General features: G+C 37.4%; 2 protein-coding genes across 3 annotated transcripts; one reads left to right on the forward strand and one right to left on the reverse strand.

Moving 5' to 3' along the window:
• Window positions 1–85: 85 nt before the first annotated feature.
• mthfd2l (methylenetetrahydrofolate dehydrogenase (NADP+ dependent) 2 like) lies at window positions 86–14,882 on the reverse strand. Of its 2 annotated transcripts, none has more exons than XM_067413521.1 (8): window positions 14,711–14,882; window positions 14,203–14,393; window positions 11,922–12,044; window positions 11,574–11,726; window positions 11,202–11,309; window positions 4,317–4,409; window positions 3,721–3,846; window positions 86–649 (listed from the first exon to the last, which is right to left on the reverse strand). In XM_067413521.1, exons 1-8 carry the CDS (start codon window positions 14,851–14,853, stop codon window positions 534–536), a joined length of 1,053 nt encoding a protein of 350 aa, XP_067269622.1. In that variant the 5' UTR covers window positions 14,854–14,882; the 3' UTR covers window positions 86–533. The 2 variants fall into 2 exon arrangements, with proteins under 2 accessions (XP_067269622.1, XP_067269624.1); XM_067413523.1 differs by lacking the exon at window positions 14,711–14,882 and adding an exon at window positions 12,169–12,244 and having other exon boundaries at window positions 14,203–14,336.
• Window positions 14,883–17,315: 2,433 nt separating this feature from the next.
• lipg (lipase, endothelial) lies at window positions 17,316–23,235 on the forward strand. Its single transcript, XM_067413520.1, has 10 exons — window positions 17,316–17,558; window positions 19,273–19,457; window positions 19,674–19,853; window positions 20,898–21,009; window positions 21,121–21,345; window positions 21,443–21,685; window positions 21,794–21,914; window positions 22,061–22,285; window positions 22,395–22,490; window positions 22,569–23,235. Exons 1-10 carry the CDS (start codon window positions 17,456–17,458, stop codon window positions 22,579–22,581), a joined length of 1,503 nt encoding a protein of 500 aa, XP_067269621.1. The 5' UTR covers window positions 17,316–17,455; the 3' UTR covers window positions 22,582–23,235.
• The last annotated feature ends 904 nt before the right edge of the window (window positions 23,236–24,139 follow it).

A 24,139-nucleotide genomic window follows, 5' to 3' on the forward strand; every position in this document is an offset into this window, starting at 1 on the left:
ACTAAAACTAAAAATTTCCTGAGAAACGTGTTAATGTCCTTTAATGCCTCGCTTCTCCCTCAGTGTTAACAGACTCATCTGTCGGATATCTGAGAACCATCTATTAACCTGTCATGAGGCCACCTGTTGAGCAGCCTATCAAGTGCTACCGAAACTCTCCTGTCGGTAAAACACCTCCATCTCCACTGATGCATTGTGAGAGAGGTAATATTACACTAGCACAATAAGCCCATTTTTTCTCGTCAAAATAATAATACTGTTGCAAAGGCAACAGCGCGAAGATATCTCTCTAATCTTTTTTTTATGAGGTAAGAAAAGAATTAGGGTGTAGTCACTGTCATAGACATGCATGGCTGCCGAGCCAGCTAGAAGAGCCTGTTACAGCTTGCTGATGGGCAGGGAAGGAAGTTGTAGAGGAAGCTTGCAGGGTCTTGAGTTTATAATCAAGATACGGATAAATAGTGCCAATTAAAATATCCAGACTGTGAAGTGTTTGCATCTTGTCCACCTTTAATGGCAGGTCTTGTGTTTGCTCAGTATGTTGGAGCATTTTTGGCAGCAGTGACTGTGTTTTTCATCACCATGGCTATGGTCATTGGGCCGACTCCTCCAGGCACAGGAGTGATGAATCCAGCCTTCTCCTTCACAGCTGATTAAAGAGACAAAAAACAAACCATGTCTTAAATAACACTCTGAGAAGTCCTTCTTAGCCAAGTATTTCTTTTATACTTCTAAGAGAAAAAGTATAAATCTTGTTGCTAAGTGGATACTGTAGCCAACGAACACACAATGAGCTCAAAACAGAGCCTACAGGAGTTGAAAAATGATTTTACATACATTGAAAGATGTTCATGCAGGATTATTCTTCAATTTAAAGCAATAAATCACTCAAAAAATGAATTTTAACATTCCAAAACCATTTGACTTTCTCTTCTTTTTGAAGTCATGCCAGCTTTGTGTGAGGAAATGTCTTAATCTTGACATCACCCATAAATCCAATTTATGAACAAATCTTTTTAAATCAGATCTGCTAAATAAGCTGAATTTCAATGACTCAGTTCTCAATTTCAAATCACCCATTTCCTTAACTTCAGGTGAAGACGTGTACTATTTCACAAATAAAAGGGTGTGCACAGTTATGCGGTTAGGTAATTTATAGAGGGTTTTTTTACTCTGAAAAGTATCAATTTAGTTTTGAGTGGCATTACATAGATATGGGGTCTCCAAACTTGGTCCCGGAGGGCCGCTCTCCTGCAGAGTTTAACTCCAGCCTCAAATAAACACACCTGAACCAGCTAATCAATGTCTCACAAAACCCTATGCTGCGTCCCATTCGCATACTATCCGTCCTAAATAGTTTTCCAGAATAGAATTAGTATGTCCAAAATCAGAGTATGTTGAAAAGAGTATTTCAAAGATACCCGGATGGTCTACTATTTCCGGTAACGCACACTCTTAACGGCTGGTATTGCCCACAACCCATTACGAGTTGGACGAGGATTTGATTAGAACTACAAAAAGTGTTAAAGACCACAAACATTGCAGAGTCTGACGGTTAAGTAGAAAGCTATAGATTAAGGGGCTTGAGTGATCAATTATCAACCTATTTAGCTTGACGAAAAGATATTTATTCAATTTTATCCACATTATGTTTATATTTGTGAACTTTGGTAATGATATGTTTGGCCATTTACTTTTAAATGCATCATTATATTCAAAGTTCAAACACAATGAGAGTCTCTGCATTAAAGATCATCGTGCATCTACATATCTCTCCGATACGGTAGGAAATTAAACTGAATGTGGAGGATTTGAACTGTGATGATATTTGACAGAGCAGTTTAACCGGTGGCGGGATGCATTCTGCCTTCCAGGCAGGTTTTTGAGCCCATAAGTTACGACTTCAAACCACGACTCACGACTTTGTAGCATTCCAGGCAAACTCACGCCAAACTGCCTGAGCGCAAGGAATAAAGCATGGCGGACAGTACAAAGCTTATCATTTACAATACATTTACTTATTCTCATTTACAATAATTTATATCACTAAAGGTGCCTACTCCTTTTTTATTTGAGGGAGAGGAGAAACAGAGGGAAAAAGGGGCCCTTAAGTCTCGAGAAGCTGTTATACCTTTTATTTTACATTATTTGTATAAATTTGGAAATGAGTTTGGTGTATGACTTTCATAAACACCGCATCCGTAGGGGCTGCCATTGTTGTTTCGCGGGATATGTGATCTGGGAGTGTGTAACTGGGTACATAAATCTAGTTTACGGGTGGGAAGTCACGGGTTTGACTGCCATTCCAGTCCACTTTCATGGGAAGAAAGTTGGAAAAACACAGGTTACGGGTTGCCTGGCCATAAGAGAACAATGACGAAGTACTATGTCCCAAAGCTTGCATACTATTCTGCTACGAACTCAAACATGTATACTTTTTATTCACAAAGAGTACATACTTCTAGGTCGTAGTATAAGCAGGTGAATAGGGATGAAGCACTAGTCCCAGAAAACGATGGTGTGCAAATCTTTACGTCATCGTGTTGCGAAACGTCTAATTCAGTAGCCCCGCCCACCACCTCATGGAGCTGTTTGGATCGCTAGCCAGCAGCAATAAACATGCCGAAGATAGCAAATTTAGTTTAATTACATCCCAGTTTCTGTAAGAAGAGGCCACAAACGTTCCGCCACCTGCAGCATCCATGCATGCGATATGGCCTACTAGCCCGGAATCCTTCATGTATACAGATGTGACGTAATGACCCAAAGACGAATTGCAGAAGCTTGTATTTCCCACGGAAAGCTACAAGTACCCCTCAAATTAGAACACATTATAACAAGCTTACCGTTGTGAATCTGGCTAAGGTAAGGAGATCGTTTTGAACACTGGCTGGTTATGTACTAGCTCAAAATTAGATTTTTGATCATATTTCACCAAAAAAAGTTATGGACTACAGCTTTAAAGGTCCTGTTCTTCGCGATTCCATCTTTCAAACTTTAGTTAGTGTGTAATGTTGCTGTTAGAGCATAAATAATACCTGTAAAATTATAAAGCTCAAAGTTCAATGCCAAGCGAGATATTTTAACAGAAGTTCACTTTCAAAGCCTACAGCGAACGGCCGGTTTGGACTACACCCCTGCACTTCCTTCATGAATGACGTCACTAGAACCGTTTGTTGACTAACCCTCCGCCCACAAGTACACGCAAAAAAGGGGCCGTGGTCTTGTTGCTCTCCCACGTGGAGTAGAGCGCGCATTCAATGCTTGCATCTCCCCGTTATGGTAAGAGGCGGGACCTTTCCGGGCAAAGTGCGCTAAGCTGCTGTCCAATCACAACACGGGAAGCGCTGGCCCAATCAGAACTCGTTACGTGTTTCTGAAGGAGGGACTTCATAGAACAAGGAAATCATCAGGCCGTTTTTAGGACAGAGAAAACAGCGCTGTACAGATAAGTAAACTGTGTAAAAAATACTGTTTTTTTTACACGTGAAACACAAACTCATGTTATATTGCACACTGTAAACATAAAGCTTCGAAAAAACGCGAAGAACGGGACCTTTAAACAATTATTCAATTAAAATACAATATGTAACGATTATTCAATTCAATTTGATGGAATTTTACTATTAAATTACGTTAATCTTAGAAAAATGCTTAAAAAATTGAGAGATAATAGTAAAATCAGTGAACCAAATTCTAAAGCAGTCTTGTGTCATATACCTTCAAAATCCACATCTCCAACAAGACGAAGTTTATGAGTGACAGGGTCCTGCATGCGGTTGATGCCGACATCAATAACTGCAGCTCCCTCCTTCACCATATCTGCCGTTATTAAGTGAGGCACACCTGTTGTTACAAATGTAGATGTTCAGCTGTTCAGAAAGACTCTCTAGTTCTCTAAAGAACACAGTATTTTCTTACTAATACTTATAAAGTCTACATTTTTTAATAAAATACAGATCATGTTTGAACTCATTCCAACCTCATTCATTTTGTATTTCTGTTAAAATAAGTGCACATCTGACTTAATATGTTGCATAACCAAAGACTAAGTAAGGGATAATATAGTCAGCTAGTCATTATTACAAAATGAACGGCAGCAAAGTACAGTTATCTTATCCTAAAGGCATTTATTTTGAGATAATGACCGGCTTACTGTACATTATCCCCCTTATTGCATAGCTACTTACCAAATAAATGATAAATGGACATTGACGTAATAATTAACGAACAAATGAAACCGCAGAATGCAGCTATTGGCCAATAAGTATCAAGTATTCTAGACAGCCGTGTAATAACATTACAGAAATCCTGACCTGCTGCCGCAATCACGATGTCAGCCAGACTGGCAAGTTCCTTCAGTCGCGGTAGAGGAGTGCATCTATGAGCCATGATAACTGTGGCATCACCTGGGAAATATAATACACATCAGGATTATTTCAGCTCCACTGACGTTACATAATGTAAAAAGCGTTTCTAAGGATGAGATGGCGAAAGGGAACAGGTTTGTGTAACATTAGCAACACATTATTAGCTGTTTGATAACAAAGTCAAGCAAAAGGCTAATTATATTAATTACCATTATGTGTCAGACGTTGTAGAGAGCGATACCATTGTGCAGCGTTGAGTAAAAGTTGACCAAATGGATCTCTGAGCTGGTGCGAGTGAGTGGAGGTTGGGCTAATTTGTATATTCATGGATACATATACTAAATAAAGCAAAGGTGTAGAGTTACATTCAAGCTATTTTAAGGCATGAAGAAAAAAATCCACTTTTCAGAATTCCAGAAGTCCATTTTTTCTACAATAAAGTGCCCCTATTATGCTATTAATATTTTAAAGGTCTCCTAATTTTGTTTTGGAGGTCTCTTACAATAGATTTAAATGTATCAAAGGTAAAAAATAAATAAAAACTTTACTTTTCTCATAATATAAATTTCACATCACCTTATTTCTATCTGACAATGGGTCATTCGAAGTTTCAGTCTCTTTAAACCCCTCCTTTCCGTGAGCATGCTCTACTCTGATTGGTCAAGATGAGTCAGTTGTGATAGGTCTTAAAGTGTGTGTCAGAAATGAAACATCCATTACCATATGAATTTCGTTTTTTTAACATATCAATTGCAGCATGATTCTGTCCTCATCCTTTTTAAGTGCATGCAAATGTTGTAGATTTGCACTGCCGAATCTCCTCAACATGTCAACAACACAGGCCAAATGTCCAGGCCTTACACACAACCATAGACAGTAAAAGAAATGGAAAGAGCTATCCCATTGACTTCTACGGCGTTAAGTGATGTCAGTAAAGGAGCACTCACTTCCTGATGGCTGAGCGAACTGTGCAGGCTCAGACTGAGCTTGACGACATAGATGTGACGTGAGCAACCTGTCGGACAGTTGTAGGTCTTCTAGTAGTTGTGGAAAGTAAAATCTTAATCGCGTTGTTTAAATATTTTCTCCCGTTGCTTTTGGCTCACTATGGGCTTCTCTCCATTCTTCTCCCTTGACTTTATCAGACTTTATGTCTTCATGTCCCCCCGACTGTCTCATAGACAGTAAAAGATTGCCTGCGAGCATCTCCTCAGGTCTATACGGTAATTTCTCAACTGTGCGACAGAGTCGCGTTGGTTATGACGCAATAGTTAGCCTATTTTTACAAAAACAGCTTCTGCGGGGCGATAGTGTAAGGTACAAGGTAACGGAGCCTTTTATGCATTGTCGTGTTTCTTTAGAAATAAACAATGGACAAATGGAGTCTTTAAACGTCTCAGATGTAAAGTTATTCACTGTCAAAGTGACGCAAAAATGAATGGGAGTCAATGGGATGCTAACAGCAGGTGATGGCTTGGTTAGCAATGGCCGCCCCTATGGGTGGAATGTTTTCCAAGTGCTAGATTACCCCCTTGGACACAACTAGAGCGTTTGAGGGCGGGTCAAAGTATATTGTTCGCGGGCAGCCAATGAAGACAATGGAAGACTTTATTGTGTTGTGTCGTAGCTCGGGGCGTGGCATAGGGCGGAGTCAGCGTGTGGGAAAACAATCCATTTCCCTTAACTGGAAAAGCACAGTGTTAACCCAGTATAGCCTATGAGTAGCCTTTTGTCAAAATGCATGCTGCCCCCTCCACTTCATAAATTAACCTTTCGATGAAGATGTTCAGTGTTCCTGAATTGGATTTATGGATAATATGGATTTAAAGTATGTATTACATACATTTAACGGTTTAAATTATCATAACATTTTTCTTGTGCCATGAAATGAATATGTTGTGTGCATTGCAAAGGGTGTTTTTTATGTACAAGTTTGTTTGGACTAGACTAAAAAGATAAAATGTGATATGTCAAAGGTTAATTTACCACAGTATCACGTTAACAAACATTTGTCAAAAGCCTAAAATCCAGTTATATGATGAGCTGTTTGGCATCCAAGACACAGGTTTAGATAAAGTATAGAAATTGTCAGTTTTCTATTGTCTTGCATGCATGTAGCTTTATCCGTTGATCTGTTTCTTGTTAGTACAGTCCTGCACAAATAATTTGCATTTTGCAAAGCAAATTTGGAGTTGACTAAATCAGTTTGTAAGCTTTAAGCACAAACATGAGCCAAGCCTAGAGAGGGAGACCGAGAAGGACACTTTCACTTTCACGATTACAGGGACCCCCCCCACCCACCCGTAATTGTGAAAGTGGCCTTTTTGGTCGTACCGCTGTACCCAGGATTTAAACCGAGGTTTTACCCCGAAACGCAATTTGTACTGAGGGGGACTAACCAAGGGGACTCCCCAACACCAATCACCACCACCCCCCAATCATTACAAAGAGTAAAGATCAAGCGCCTAACGAGGTTTACGCACGTTCATTCAAATAGCTTGTTTATGTCAAATAGCTTCACTTCATGGCGTGAAAGTTTTTGTGGGGGTTCCCAGTAATGCCGACCAAGTCTATAGGCTGGTATTATGCAGTTTGTTAGATTGTTATGTAGGTATGTAACAGGAAGCGAGACTGTGATTGCTGATTACTCATTTCGGCAGTTCAGAGACCTTCTTTTCAGGAGACAATATGAAAGGGAATATTCGAAAAAGCATATAGGGAAAGTTTAAATTCTTCCTAATAAAAGCCGTTTTATTTTACATGAAGAGGGTCACCGCGTGACCAGTATCAGACTATTCACTTTACGTCAGTATTTTTCCAGTATATCTAAACTCAATGTTCTTAACATTTCCTTAGCATTTAATTATGTGCAGGCACCAGGAAATGTCTCACATTTTTCTTCACATTTTTTTGGTTCATGTCACGTTTTCTTAAAAAATGTAAATGGTGGGTGGTTTCATTCCACCAGCAAGATGAAATTCCTAAGAAAAATTCCCAGAATGTGAAACTATATCCCTACATAAACCAAAAGCTTTTGAATTAGGCTAATTCCGGTTTTCATTCTGTGGAATTGACTGCTACTCTATGCAAATAAGCTTATACTGTATGATAGGAATGTTCACCGTTAATGCAATGATCATAACTGTCAGGTTCTTCAGGTAATCACAAGTTCACGTTTATAACTGTAAGTTTATGAGTCACAAAAAATGGAAAGCAGATTTTATTCAGAGCTGCAAGGAATTGTTTTCATTGTGCAAGGAATTTCTAACATGTTAGAGCACAAACCAACTATCAAAATGATTGATTTCACAATTTATGTCTTACATTTCACCTATTGAAATCATCTTGCACATACCTAATCTTAATCTTTGATATCTAAATGATTCTCTTCTAGCAATTATAAAGTTCCAGGAAGAAAAAAAAGCATCCTGTCACTCCTTTTCCTTTATCCCTAGAAGCATTATAAATGAATGCCAAAGCTTTAATACACCACTTGAGTTTAAACCTTAACTGACCATGTTTTTGAAGACATGCCAGTGCAAGTGATGATGCAATATCAAACTTTTTCAATGTAACAAATATTTATTCTTTAAAAACTACTCAAAACTATTTGAGTATAAATAATAAACTTGACATTAGTTATTATGTATGAAAACAACTAGAAAAAACTGCCTTGGTTTTGTCTCAAGATGCACTACAAGATGTTGTTTTTTTCAAAGGCACATTTAAAAAAACAATTTAAATGTTTTAATTGATCTAAGGCCTAATCCTGGTAGTAGACAGTTAAGGATGAAAGATGGTTCCGAAAGACGGTAGTTTTCCATTAATGCATGAGAAGGCCATTACGGGTTACTGGTCAAATGTCAATATTTATTTTTGATAGTAATGATGTGACTGCTTGCATCACCAGCGGCTACATCCTGGGTTCATTCTGTGTATTTGTAATTCGCAAAGATATCACTCCCCTTCAACAAGTAAGGTGACTGGATTGTTGGTTTATTGATCAAAGTTCTGCAAATGTGGCTTTTGAAATCATGTCACAAGGAAAAACAGCAGCTGTTTTTCACAGAATGATCAGTTTACAGAACTACTTGGACTTTCGAACCAAACATGGTTGATGAATAATGCTACACTCATCATAAAATCTAGCTTTGAAAAACTAAATCTCCTCTATGGCCTGGCATTGTTTCCTTATATTTGGGAAATGTAATTATAGGTGTAATATCTTAAACTTAAAAGTTCGTGAATCTTTTAAATGTGCACTATGCAACTTTTCGTCCACTTAAGGGCTCCAATTCAAAACAAAGGCTTAGTATGATAACGGCAAGTTTGAGCGCAGCATCTTGGGACATGTGGTCTTCACCTCACAGCCGGTGGAAAATAGGACTCGGGCAGAAATCACGTACATGAATGCGGTTATTAACGTTACTGTAGTACACAAACACCCGCCTCGTGAACACTGGGACTTTTATTATGACGGGACACAGACGCCGGGCGCGCGCACTATTTCCGCCTTTCTGGTCATGATTATAAGGGAAAGCCGCTCTTTTTATCATATTAGATACATTTAAGCGTCTTTGAAATTATGTTATGACGTTACTCTGTGCGTTCGCTCGGCACTGCTGTGACATGTTCATACTGCTAAGAGAAAAGCGCTTCTGCCCAATAAAACTGAGGGTAACGCAGATATGACACAATTGACAGGTGACTCCCACAAATGCTATGCTGAAACGTCCCGGGTCCTTGATTAAAATAGCAATTTTCTCACAATTTACAAATAGTTGGAACCATTTGGGATATTGTAAGTACTCAACTGAACAAAATATATAACACTGGCCTAGTGGTTTTTGGATATTTTACTGCAAAAATACTACATAGTGCACATTTAAGTAGAACAATTATTGTGAATTGGGTTAACATAAAAATGTGCATGAAACTAAAGTTGGTATCGTTGTTTATTTCTATTGTGCCATATGTGAAACGGCTTCTTGAACAAGAAAAACTGTAGGGCAGGATTTGTTTTTGTCCATCTGGAATTGATTGGATCCTTTATTGTGGTTATTGTGGTTTGCTATTGCTGTGATCTCATGTGAGTAACAGGTTGTCCCACTCTCGCAACATTAAACATGTCATCAAGAGAAGAGAAGAGATGCCGTTGCAAGAGGTAGGGGATTATTTTGATTAAAGATTATGAGGGTGCACAAATAAAAATAAAGCAATTTTCCTAGCCTGACTTTGTCATACTCAGATTCTAGTCAGAATATGAGTCTGATACTGTGAATATGGGGCGTGTTTCAACCGAACCAGGAAATAAAATGCCTCTGCAGTCAATTGGATAGACCTACAACCAATCAGAGCAATGGAGTAAGTGATGAGTGACGCATAGTTGTCACACAGAACTCATCTGCACGCACTCCGGAAAAAGAAGCAGAAGAAGAAAGAGATCAGATAGAGAATTTATGTTGCGTTATCTGTCCATCATCGTATAAAACCCATTCTTCGTACATTGCTAACTCAGTTAGCTGGATTTGACTGTAGACGATTTGGCTTGATCTCGGATTGTTTAGTTCTTCGAAGCTCACCCTGGACTTGCTGTCATAGCAACAGGTCCGTCAGCTTAAACCTGCTCGGGAGCTAATTTCATGTAAACAGGATTAGATCGCATCTTGAGGTGATACTTAAAATCTGTCCCAGCCACTGATACTTTATTACAAGAGTTCATTACTGAACCAGGGGCAATAATAATTTAAAATAATAATAAATATAAAGTTTATTTGAAAATAATATTTTAATGTTGTGTAAAATTTGGGTATAATACTATAGACACAGTCACTTGATTGAGAGATTTATTTGTGAATTGTGATGGAACAATTACTTTATAGTTGTATTGGAGGTTTACACACATTGTGCAGTTAATCTTCGTCGTGCATTAATGTGAGTGATGACGGATATTATGAGAGTGGCTGGATACAGCGCAAGAGATGCAGATAATTTGATCTTGACTGTTAAGAAACGAATTAATACTGTCACATAACAAATCTGCTTTAAATTGAATTAAAAATGAGATTACAACTTTGAAATAAAAATGTGAAATATGTACAAATATTATAAAATCGTGAATATAAATAATTGGGAATCATGTTCATCAAAACAGTGCACATTTAATTAATCTAACTTTTATGTTGGTTTGGTTGTTTGTCTGTTTCCTTATAAAGGTCCAGAAATTCGTTTTTTTCTTCTTTCTTTTCTTTGACAAGTTTTTTGCCAGGTGGCTTTTTTAATTATATGATGTCATTATGTTGTCTTGACACCAGCCAATCGCTGCATGGCTGATTGTGGTTTTGAGTATCGATGCATCTGCCCTCTTCAGGGAACACGGGCACGAGCAGTGATCTCAGATAACTTCATCCAGATATTTTAATCCAATCTACAAATTCGTTTGAAGAACCAAATTATCCAGAGATCAGTGATCAGGATAAAAAGATCTGGGATCTGTCAAATCATCACAGATGTATTAAGCAAGGTACGAAGAACGGGCCTCAGACCTTAAAACTATCCAGACCTCAAATGTTGTGGGCGGGGCTAAGATCGGCTAGCATCCAGGCTACAATATTCCATAAAAAACTTAAATTATGATTTCATAGTGACTTTAAGTATAATAGAATGTGTATTGCAGTATGCTTCTTGGCACTTCAAAACTAAAAATACAAGTACAATTCAAGAGTGTGCATGCACTGCACAAGTATATAGGCTCATAGGAAAACAAGAACAAAAAAATACCAGTTTATCTGCAGGCAACTACAAAATACAAATATGGAAATGATATCTCACCTCCTGGTCGTTCATGGTTTCTATCCGAATGCAGAAGCATTGCAATAGGCATCCCTACATTCTTGGAGCGTCCAACAACAAGCACATTTCTTCCCACTGTTTCAATGCCTGGACAAAAAAAAAGGGACATAGAATTTGAGTAAACATTAATAACTCGCATTCACAAAATACAGATACAATTGCAAAACAATGTTTTCAAAAGTTTAAGTAATAAAAACTGACATCAGATACTGTCGTTACACCTGCTGCTAACTAATGTAATCATATATAACCCGATGACATCTCTGCTGTGGGTGCAATATGAGAAGGCTGAGAAACTGACTTTATATACATCTTGAAGAAAATTTGAATCTCAATTCTCTGAAAGCTGACCCGTTCTCCTGATGATTTCCCACACTGCCGCTGCTGTGGCTGGCACCATGCATCTCTGGTCCAAGCAGAGTTTTCCCATGTTTACTATGTGGAATCCATCAACGTCTTTTTCTGGGGCGACAGCATTGCATATGGCTCTCTCATTGATGTGCTCTGACAGAGATACGTTTAGAAAATTCATCACAATTCCAAGTCTGAACCAGATAAATTCAGCATGCTGTGTTTTATTACACCAAAGGAAATAAGTACAGCACTTTCACCGTTAGATTTTGTTCTGCATCTGTCAAAAATCATCAAATAATTACAGAAAAACTATTTAGTATTTACCATTAACAGTTTCACATATACCTGGAAGGGGGAGTTGGACCAGTAACCCACTGATGCTTTTGTCTCTATTGAATTTGTCGATCAATTCCAACATCTCTTCCTGAGATACTGACGATGGCCTGAAGATTGTACTGCTTGACATGCCTTTTGAAAAAAGACATTAGTAAAAATATGCTTCATATTGTAATTGAAAAATCACAGTCACTTCATGCAGAATTCTATTTTCAAATCTCCAAATTAAATTAACATAATCATTAAATGCAGATACCGTTGTCTTTGCTTTTGACAGCCACTCAAACTCTTTATATCAGTGGTTCTCAATCTTTTTAAGTCATGAGATGTGGCTGCAAGAGGGAGGGAATGTTATTTTGATTATGAAGGCACATTCATTAAAAAAAATAATGATGTGCATGCATAAATAATTGATAATAAATACTGCAAGAATCATCCATTTAGATTTCATGGTGACTCAAGACTTATTGGACCCCCTCCTGGAAAGTTGACAGCTGGCCCCCAGACAGCAAACCAATATTGAATAAATATTGATTTTCCATCTGAATCATCATCATGGTTTATAGTTAAATTTCAATGCAAAATAAATGTTGAATTACCATTACCATATCGATTAAACCTGACTAATGTTGATGACAACAACATGGAACAACATTGATCCATTATCTTTATTATTAATTAAGTATAGTTATTGGGTTTACCGTGTTAAAAAAGTCATTGATTTAAGGTTGACCGGGAAACGACCTGCTATTGAAAAGTCCTCGACATATAGTTGACCGGGAAATATGACTGAAAATGCAACGATATATCTAAACGTAAGGAAAGCATACACGTCACGGACTGCATTGCAAAGGCTGGCTTGTTCTCAGCGTCTTCGGATGGAAACGAGTGAAAGAATGTTCAAGGTAAGTAAAGGCAAAAAATGTAAGTCATTATCAGTTGTTTTTTTTGTATAAGTATTTGTATTTTGAGATTTATTTGAAGGCGAAAAAAATCTGCAAAAGGCTTTAAATTTAAGTAGTCGCGTTTTTTACCTCATTTGCCTCAAGTCTTAACGCCCTCTTTTATTATAGTGACACTTTTAATATAGTGGGCTATCTTGTGTCTTATTAATACATTTTTGAATTCTGATAATAGAGGGTTATCAACAGTTGTTATCAACAATTGTTCAAATTAATGTTTTGTATGTAATATTTCAGACTCACTGAGGTTTGTGTGTTCATCTTGCCGAGAGTAATCAGCGGTTCGGATCACCAAAGTCACAGGATTTCAGCAATTTGGCGGTTTGACACACAATCCGAATCATGAATCTATATGGTGATTCATAAAGCTCTGAAGCTTACAAAAGCTATTATTGTTAATAAAATTGTTGTTGAACCACTGGAGTGAGATGAATTTTGTAACAACGTCTTTAGTCCCTTTTATGGGTCTTGAGAGAGGAAATGTCACTAATGCAAATAGAGGCCTTTCTGAGCCATAGGAATTCAACAAAAATATCTTCATTTGCGTTCTGAAGATGAACAAAGGTCTCATGGTTCTGGAATGGCATAAGGGTGAGTAATTATGACATTTTTGGGTGAACTAACCCTTTAACTTTTTCTGCATTGAGCTTGTATTTCAGCAGATGGGGATAATCGCCATCACCCAATTTATTTTTGCCCAGGCTGTGCAAAAGTGGCTGCGCTATGTGCCAGACCGTCTAGGAGGGACTGGACGACATACCATTCAGACATCAGAGGACCATGAACTGTAAATAGGCTAAAGAGTGAAAAAATGAAAAATGAAATAAGGCCAATAAAATGATTTTGTTTTTACCTTAAATAGTGAGGTGTGGTCAGTGTTTTAGGCTAGGTTATAGGCATACAAGCTTTCAAATGTTCCATCACTTTTTAACATCCTGGTGTAGATATAGGAATTCATTATATATATATGCTATTTAATTTATGGCAATCTTTTTCTATGGCTTAATAATGATTGAAATTCCATTGAAATCACGTTGATCGTAGGCTCAGTTGAAATTTCAACATTGTTTCAATATTCCTGATAATTGAAATGCCATTGAAATTCTGTTAATCTATGGACAGGATTTCAATGTTTAAATATTAAAACAGGATGCAAAATGATGTACAATCAACATCCGATTTCGATGTTGATTCAATGACTTGATATTGACAACAGAATGTTGATTTAACATAATACCAATGACTGTTTGCTATCTGGGGGCACACTTACCCCTGGTTGAGAACCACTTTACATGCTGCAGTTGATATTGACTTTGTGTTTTGCTCACCAAGCAACGAAGCCGTTCGGGTTTTGTTTCTCACATAAGTGTGGCTGGCATGATCATCTCCAACCAGGACAACACTCAGATGAGGTCTCCTGTTGCCTTGGGCCACTAGTTTTGCTATATCACTCTGGATTTCCTTATGGATCTGCCGAGCAAGTTCGGTCCCTGAGACCACAGTGGCACTGGCAACATATCTATGTGAAAAACATAACATATATGCATAGACAAAATTAAAATGCGCCTACAATGTATTTAAAAGCCTGCTTGACTATTGACAGTGTCCATAACACCCACATGGTGGCGGAATATTCAAATGCAAAAAAATAATAATTTGCTGAATGAATCTACCTTCTGAAACAATGGCTATGTGCCCTGTATTTCCTGTTCGTATGGATACAGGATCAAACACTATTAATTAACGGTAAGACGGCTCGGTAAGAAAACACGTGTTTTGCTTATAAACGCATGCAACCTTTGTTTATCTGAACCAGGGGGGAAATACAGTCCTAACCTTTTCAGTGACTGACAAAAAGGGCTTCTCCGGTTGACTGTTTTCAGGTTAATCCATCGTTTTGATCGCCGACAATGCTGAAAATATGATGTTAATGTCTGTATTCTAATATAATTTACTGTTAATGCAGTGGAAGCTGCCATAGTAACTGATCACCTGCTCCTCCTCACAGCTCGCGCGTCACATTAACAACAAAACGATTTCCGGTTTTGTGTTAAACACGTAAAACGTCTGCAAAACACAATTTATGCGGGTGTCACTTTGTGATATAAAACTCCAACATCAAAATAATAATTGAATGAATACACGTCTATAAAAATCTACCAGGAAATTTAGCTAAATACAATATAAAAGCCAGCACAGATGTTTAAAATGAGGTTTACACAGACAGAGCAGTCAGAAAGTCAGGCATGTGTTATAAAGATCTGATAAAGGTCGTGAACATAAAATAATCTTAAAATATAATATTTTTAAAGATTAGAATATATTCTGTATATTGTAAGTCCACTTTTAATGTGAAACTTTGTTTTGTAGTTCTTTTCGGTCTTAAATGATATTATTTAGCCTAATTATTTATACTTAGGCTATTATAGGCTACATTTAATTTAGATTTTATATAGGCCTAGGCTATATTTAAATAAATAAATAAAAATTTAATAATTTGTGTAACATGGCAATCACAGTTTGACACTGTGGGAAATCTGGATCATTTACAACGCTTTTCTTTTGCTGTTTTGTATGCACTATTTCCTTCAGGAAATGCAAATCTGGTTTGTAATGCGTTGAAACTCAATAGGCCTTCAGTGATCACCTTCCAGACCATTTACCAAATTGTAACACACCTTGCTTGAAACAGGATTAGTAACTTTTAAACTGCTTGTTGCTTTAATATGATATGAGTCAAATACACAAGGGGGGAAATGGAACGATTAAGTTTTGTAAATGTGTTTGACCTACCTACTCTAACCCAAATATATTCTTACATAACAGGGCAGATTGCAATTTTAGTTATTTTTGTTCATCAAGTTAAACTAAATTAAAATGAGAAATGTTGCTTTGATTTATCCAGTCCTTCTCAACCTGCTCAGTGGGATTCGAACCGGAAGGATTTGAAAGGGCACTAAACACCGCAGTCATAGGGTGCTTCTTGAGTCCAGGGGATTAAGGTTTACTTACTGTCCTAAGCCTCCCCCTCTAAACTTCACTCCCATCTGGATTACGGCACCAAATGTGACCGGTCCTTCTCGACCCGCTCCTAGCGGGATTCGAACCAGAGTATCTGGCGTGGGAGGCGTGCGCGCTAACAAATGTTTTAGCTGCAGTCATACCGTGCTTCTTGAGTCCAGGGTAGTGAGGTTTACCTTCACATCTCTTACTGGTCTATGTCCGTTACATTGACAAATAGCTCAAATAAAATAATTCAGTTAACTTTTATTTTATTTAAAGTTATAAAAAAATATATATGTTATGTTTTATTTTCAGTTAACCATATGACCCTGGTGCACAGATTTATATAAGCTTGCGTGATATACAATAAAGCCCACTGCATTACTGTTGCAGAAAATGCTACATTTAGTGTTTTTTTTTTATTTATTCCGTGTATTTTCCATTTGATGAAACACTTAAGTTACTAGGTCAATGTTTTAATGTCAAAACACCCAACTTTTATGCCATAGACAGAATGTAGCTGATGAATAATGTGTTTTTGTTCAGCTCTATAGCTCTTTAGTATGCAGCCCTTGTCTTCTATGCACAGGCTTCATCAGGGGGCTTTCTAAAAGAGAAATGGAGAGAGGGGGCCAGCTTTTTCTATATGACCCACTTGGATTTCACCAACATCCAGAAGTCTGTTCTAATTTTATGTTTGCAAAAATCATCAAACAAAGTTTGTAAACGTGTAATTTCTGGACAATAGTTGCCCTTTTATTTTTCATCACATAAGACATTTGTTGTCCTCTAATGAAGAAATTTGTCTTTTAGCCTAATAAGCCTATAAACAACTTCTAAAAACTTCTATTTAATGTGACTACTTAATATTATCAGAGAAGGTTTGTTTTTGAAACTTCATTAGGCTATTCTCATAAGGAGAATTCACATATTTGTTATATTTACATACAGATAATTTTAGGGGGTAAAACTCCATAAAACACTGCCATACAAATATGTGTTTATAAAAATGTGATAATATTGGCATTTCAGAACAGTTTTGAACAACACTTTTGAAATTGCCAGGCAAAACAACCATTTATGAGAAACAAACCTGTCTCCCCTACATTGTAAAATTTAAACAATAATGACCAAAAAAAGATTGCAACACATAAACACACCATGTTTGTATAGGCTATATTTGTAAACAAGAAAAGTCATGTGCAGTGCAGTTGGCTCGTAAACCTTTGGTATGCTCCGTGCGTCAGCGTGCACGAGGCGAGCCCGGGGAGCATAGGGTTAACAGTAAGCCAGTAAGCGTGAGAATTCTCTTTGCCAGTCTACAACTCATTCAAACGTATATGCCACGCCCTCGAACGTAGTTACAGGGGCCTGACCAATTAGAAAGAAAGAATTTTGTCGTAGATATCTGCCGATGGTCAGATGACTGAAAAAAAACTATTTAAAACTCTAATGAGCAACCTGATACAGGTTCATACACTTTCCTGGCACTTCTTGTGAAGGATTAATTCGTAAAACTTCCTCAGTTACTAAAGACTAACGAAGAATAACGAAAAGTATTTTACAGCTCTGAACATTATGGTAGAAAAATCAATAAGAATTGCAATTTGCTTATGTTTTATCCTGTGCCATTCATTCAGTGCCATAAACGCTGCACCCGGGGAGAACGCGCTATTAAAAGGTAAGAGAACGGTCTTTACTTGATTAACTGTTAAGGGATTGCTATTAACTGATTTTAAATATAAGTGATTACCTTAGTGTGCAAAATTCTTCCTTGATTTATATTTTTTAACCTTTCGGTTACAATCATTCTATTCACGGATGATGGCTAACAGTTAAACTGTTGAGAAACATGCTAAATTTCCCATTCTCAAAATAACTATGAATGAAACTGTCAATGAAAAACTAACACACAAAAAATGAATGAATTGAAAGTTAAATATCCGCTTTCTTTGACTTGTCGGCGCCTCACAAAAGTAAAACCCGGACAATCCACTTTGTGTTGGATGTGCCTTTTAAACAAACGCCCAAAAGTCCACGTTTTATCAACTGTCTGTCTGCCGCGTTGTCGACCGCAGTCACTGTGCTGCCAACTATAAGACTTTTAAACGACTTCCTTTTATGTCCGGTGAGTTTAATAATAGTAAATGAAGGAATTATTACTTTAAAGTTTTGTGAAACATAGACGTTTGGAATACCGGAGAGGTGACGTAACAATTTGTTAAAACGTCTGTTATTCGGTGTTTTCGCTTGATTTGCTGTATGCCCATATTTTATGAACGTTAAAATGAGATTAAAGTGTGTGTGTAAGACACAAATTAACATGTATTTATATGAATTCCGAGTGAATGGGACACTTTTTCCCCCAAGTCATCTCAATGGCAATACAATTCAATACAATGCAATACAATATTTATTTATAAAGCACATTTAAAAACAACCAAGGCTGACCAAAGTGCTGTAGATCAAGGAGTATTGAAATCCAAAGAGAATAAATAGGTTAGAGCAGATTTAAAGGTGGAAATGGAAGGAGCTAATCTGATGTGAAGAGGTAAACTGTTCCAAAGTGTTGGACCTGCAGTTGCAAAAGCACAATCACCCTGTGTATGTGACCCTGCACCACAAAACCGGTCATGTGGGTATTTTTATTTTATTTTATTTTGTTTATTGAGATTTATAAAACAACTGAAAGTATTTATGTATAGGTTGTTAGGATATGAAGATATTTGGCCGAAATGCAATTATTTGAAAATCTGGAATCTGAGGGTGCAAAAAAGTGAGAAAATCGCCCTTTGCAATTCATTTTACTACCAATAAATATTTTTAAATATATTTATGATGGGCAATGTACAAAATATCTTCATGAAACATGATCTTTATTTGATATCCTAATAAATTCTTGGCATAAAAGACAAATTAATCATTTTGACCCATACAGTGAATGTACTGTTAATATTGTAAATACCGGTATACCCATGCGACTTATGACTGGTTTTGTGGTCCAGGGTCTATATGTATGCTCATTTCTACCTGGTTAAGCTGTTGGTGTGTCAATATTTGAGCAACTTTTCAGCCCAAGTAAGGAAAAACCAGGGTGTCATCCACTTAAAACGGCGACGCATACTGTTTATAAACTCTTACTTCCCAAATCAAGACTATATTTGAAATTCATGTAATTTCCAACTGGTTCATTGAAAACAAGTTCTGCTCTTGCTACAGTAGCTCAATTGTTCCAGCTAGTCATTAAAACGAGATGTTGTCACAAGACTTGCCATGAATGAACTTGAGTTCAACACCTTATGAAACAATTAAGCCCTTTGAAATGCCTTGAGCACTTGGTGTTATGTAGACTTTTGAGATCTTACATAAACTCATCGTTTTACTGATCTTTCTAGATGATGCCACCGATCACATCTCTATGGATCCTGCGCTACTACATGACCGAATCAAGTACAACATGCGAAAGTCTTTGGATCTTGAAGACGACGGCTGTTACCTCCAACCTGGGGAAAAAGAAAGCATTGAAAAGTGTGGCTTCAATGCCTCGGTCAAGACCATTCTGATCATCCATGGCTGGACGGTGAGACATTCCAGATGGTCAATTTAATATTGGATTCGACTACAAGTCTCCCTAGACTTAATCTTCAGAAAGTCATTTTTTAACTTTGAAGCAATGATGGAGGTTATCCAGAAACTTTCTTCAGTGTAGCAGTACATTAACTTCTCAGGTGTAAAGCAAATATTAGAATGTCACATGTGATTGCTGGTTTGGTAAAGGGTGTGGTATCTTTCGCAGATGAGTGGGATGTTTGAGAACTGGATGCACAAGCTGGTGGCCGCTGTTCAGAGACGTGAGTCTGAGGCGAATGTGGTAGTGGTCAATTGGCTGGACCTGGCCCACCAACTTTACCCTGATGCCGTCAACCATACCCGACGGGTTGGGCAGAGCATAGCTACCCTTTTGGACTGGCTCCAGGTATGTCTATATTTTACATCCCCCTGGGTGTGTTTGTTTCTCTTTGTGTACATTTGAAAGAATTGGCAACCGTGAAAACTCTGCTTGTGGCCTTATACATTGGTTCTTTGTTTGTATTGTACATCTCTTCTCAGGAGAGCAGATGTCCTGGTGAAGTACAATTTGTCTTTTCCAGATGGATCAGTTTTGTTTTTGTTGTGTGAGATGTTGGGTATTAGCCCAAAGCATTATGGGTATTCTCATGGAACAATACATATATTCATGCATCAAAGCTGTCTTTCTTTGACACTTTACACAGGAAAGATGTGAGCAGTGTAAATGAGCAGCTGAGCATAGTAACCCCCCACACACGGGCACGAATGCCCCAGCTGGCACTGAGCATGGTACAGCAATGATGTGCAAAACTAGGCATAATGACTTTTTTACATCTCAAAGCTGCTCTCATCAGCCTTGTGGCGTCCAACAAAAGCTAGAGCGCTTCCCCTCAGATAAACAAAAACTGTTTTCTTTTATAGAACATTTTGAAGTTGGTTAAATGAAGCAAACAAATAAATACGATTTATTTTAAGTTACTGTTATTATTAATGTGTGTTATTCAGGATTAAAAATAAGTTTAGAAGGTTTCTCTATTGGATAGTCATTTCTTTTTAGAACATTTCACCTTCTGAATTAGGCAAGCAAATAAAAACATTTTTATTATTGGCTAATAATAATTTGTAGAATTTAGTTTGAAACAAATAATACATGCATGTAAATAAGAGATGGTTAATACAACTATGTATAATATAATGACAGATTATCCCGTAATTAGAAATTAGTATTAAACATTTGACTGTACTGTGACTGTTTTTAATGTAAATGGACAATGGTTTTATTCAGAGATGGGTTTAACTTATGTATTTTAAATTTTAGAATTTCTATCTTGTATTAACCTGGAACTTTATGTAGTTTTTTTTTGTTAATTGTTGTTTTTTTGCCATGAAAATAGCCTTGTTGCTGAATAAAAAATGTATTAATTCTTAAATGCATGTCTATTTTTGATAGGACGAAGAGAAGCTACAGCTTGAGGACGTGCACATGATTGGATACAGTCTTGGGGCTCATGTTGCTGGATATGCTGGAACGTTTGTGAATGGAATTATTGGACGTATAACTGGTGAGGCTTTTTCTTTGTTGGACCTCTTGACTGAAACAAAGCTTTGGAATTTCCCCATCTTTTTGCACGCATTGAGGCCAACATCTCTAAATATCTGTTCTTTTTGATTAGGCTTGGACCCAGCCGGCCCCATGTTTGAGGGGGCCGAATCCGACAAGAGGCTGTCTCCTGATGATGCAGACTTTGTCGATGTCCTCCACACATACACACGGGGAGCTTTGGGAGTCAGTATTGGAATCCAGGAGCCTATTGGGCACATTGATGTATATCCCAATGGTGGGGATGTACAGCCGGGCTGTTCTTTAGGAGATGTGCTGTCCACTGCTGCTGCAGGAAGTGAGTACTTCCGTTTTGTTGCTGTTTTGGAGACTTCAAACTCTCTTTTCATGGTTGCCAACTGTCATTTGACCACATCTGTCTTGTCACCACACAGACTTTGTGGAAGTAATGAAGTGTGAGCATGAGCGGGCAGTGCATCTCTTTGTGGACTCCCTCATGAGCAAGGACCACGTGAGCTATGCCTTTCAATGCACCGGCCCTGATCGCTTCAAGAAGGGCATTTGTCTCAGCTGCAGGAAAAACCGTTGCAACAGCATTGGTTACAACGCCAAGAAAATGCGTAAGAGGAGAAACAGCAAGATGTACCTGAAGACTCGCGCGGACACGCCTTTTGGCGGTAAGTAATTGTAGTGCCCTTTTGTTTAGAAGTCACACCGTGTAATGATGAGTCACTGAAATGTTCTATTTGCTTGTTGCAATATTAAACAGGTTATTTTGTCTACAGGTTACCACTACCAGATGAAGATGCATGTGTTCGACAGGAAGAATGCTGACGATTCCGATCCCACTTTCTATGTCAAACTACACGGATCCCATAATGATACCAATAACCTCAGTGTAGACATGTAAGCACCTCATGATTTAAGATTATTTTGCAAAAATATCTTGCTCCAAATAACTGGTAAACATTATTAATATTGGTTCTTTTGTATATGAATGCAACTTCAGTAAGGTTGATCTTTTTTTTGACCTGGCTGTTCTCTTTTCACAGTGCTGAGGGAGTTGGTCTAAACCTCACCAATACATTTCTAGTCTTCACGGAAGAGGACATCGGTGACCTGCTAAAAATTTCACTTCGCTGGGAAGGTCCTTCTGATTCCTGGTCGTCCGTACTGAAACACATCAAGTATTCATTCTGGTCCTGGTCGAGTACACAAGACAAAAAAGTTCTGGAGGTTAGGAGGATCAGAGTCAAAGCAGGAGAGACGCAGAAGAAGTAAGTCTTATCTTGGTACTTCTTGGTTGTGAATTTCCTAAATGTCTTTTTTTATTTTTTTATTTTAAATATACACTTAACATTAAATGGTATATTCTTGCTTTCACAGGTTCACCTTCTGTGCCGAAGAGACTGAGATTTCGCCAGGACAAGAGATAACATTTGTTAAATGCCGTGATGGGTGGGAAGTAAAACCTAGAAAACGGTATGCTTATCTTCTGTTGCTATTATGCATACATTATATTATTAATCACATTATACTAATATTTATTTATTTTTGCAGATTGCACTACTGAGAAGCACTGTTACCCAAGGACCCAAGGCGGCACAGGGCCTGAGCACTTTTGTTAGTTTTGATACACATTTGGTGGGAGAAGGCACCATATCTGTTTCGGTGGGTAGAACACAACTCGTGCTGCTCAAGTGGCCAGCTCTGATGGGGGACGGCTGGTTACTAGACTTGCTCAGGGCATTTTTTTTGTCTACCAGTGGGCTGGTTTGGATCATTTGAGATTCTAGGTCCTCGCCTTTTGGTACTATTTGTATGTTGTCTATCGTTGCATTCAGATTATCCGGTTTGCGGATCTCAGACTCTTCCCTTAACAACGCAATGCCTGTTATATATTTTTGTACGTTTTTAATTTATGAAGGAAAAAAAGCACTGTAAAACCAAGCTTATTTATCAACCTAATGTACACCTTGTACCAAGGCATAAATGAATTCTCTCCCAAGTTATCTGGTGACCACTTTTACATGTGTAGGTGTCTGTGGATTTCTATAGAAGGATTTTATGAATTCACAGTATTATTTAAGGTCAGAACAATGGAGAGAGCCACTCTGTTTGTCTTCGTAAAAATGTTGCACATTTTTGTGCCTCGTTCTGTACATGTTTTATGTATATAATGTTTATATAAAACGTAAGAATTTGTAATAAAATTACTTTGAATTAATTTCTGTAATTCATAGATATGTTACTGGTACCATGCATTCTATTAACAAATGTGTGTTGAAAGGATGTAGTATTATTAATACTATTAATTTTGATTTCTTGAATCCGGTGTTGTATTTTGCATATTTATTTTGTATAACTTAAGCTGATTTGTATTTATGCAACTTGAATAGGTTATGAAATATGCTGCTATCTAAGTGACAGCCTCTGCCATGGAAATGATAGCAAAACATGACTGGTCGTCAACTTGTGTTTGTAAATTAGTTCATGGTATTCCAAACCGGTATGACTAACTTTCTTCTGTGGAACACAAAAGAAGAGTGTCTAGTTGCTCTTTGCTATTACAGTTAATGTAAAGGATTAAAAAGCACCATAAATGTATCAAGAAATTCAAATTCTTGCCATATATTTAAGTCTCCCGTGTCAGTGAGTTAAATCCGACTGGATCAGTCTTCAAAAGATCCAACTCAAAATTGAGTGATTGGTTCATGAATCAAACGATGCATTTATTAAACCTCTATGGTTGCATTAATTATAATTTTCTTTAGCATCCTTTTTGATAGCTACTTGAAAAATTCAGACCCCATTCATGGAAAATAAGTTTCTTCTAGTAGAATTTTTTTTTTTTTTATAAACTTGGGACCAGTTTTAAGCTACCAAAAAATACTAATTGTATCCTTTTTTTTCTTTTCTTTTTTTTAAAGCAATAAATTGACTAGATTATATTCTACAGTTTTACTAAAAGTTCTCTTCTCTTCAGAGAGTGATCTAGAATGTTGTGGGGCCATGTTATCCGCCTGTGCATGCCTGCAGGAATGCCAAACCATTTAATTACTTTTGGTGACACGCTTCTCAGAAATGTTGAATTATCAGTTACTAATGTGAAAGGAAAGAGATAGTTGAGA

The sequence above is a fragment of the Pseudorasbora parva genome, chromosome 13, assembly GCF_024679245.1.
Source record: "Pseudorasbora parva isolate DD20220531a chromosome 13, ASM2467924v1, whole genome shotgun sequence".
NCBI lineage: Eukaryota > Metazoa > Chordata > Actinopteri > Cypriniformes > Gobionidae > Pseudorasbora > Pseudorasbora parva.

What these genes read in the sequence shown, in the direction of transcription:
- mthfd2l (XM_067413521.1), bottom strand. Translation starts at nt 14,853, where the DNA reads ATGGCAGCTTCCACTGCATTAACAGTAAATTATATTAGAATACAGACA. An exon ending in CCGAACGGCTTCGTTGCTTG is followed by an intron (nt 12,045 to 14,202) that starts GTGAGCAAAACA and finishes TTTTTTCAAAAG; the next exon opens with GCATGTCAAGCAGTACAATC. An exon ending in AAACCATGAACGACCAGGAG is followed by an intron (nt 4,410 to 11,201) that starts GTGAGATATCAT and finishes TATATTTCCCAG; the next exon opens with GTGATGCCACAGTTATCATG.
- lipg (XM_067413520.1), top strand. Translation starts at nt 17,456, where the DNA reads ATGGTAGAAAAATCAATAAGAATTGCAATTTGCTTATGTTTTATCCTG. An exon ending in GTCCACTGCTGCTGCAGGAA is followed by an intron (nt 21,346 to 21,442) that starts GTGAGTACTTCC and finishes GTCACCACACAG; the next exon opens with ACTTTGTGGAAGTAATGAAG. An exon ending in GCAGGAGAGACGCAGAAGAA is followed by an intron (nt 22,286 to 22,394) that starts GTAAGTCTTATC and finishes TTGCTTTCACAG; the next exon opens with GTTCACCTTCTGTGCCGAAG.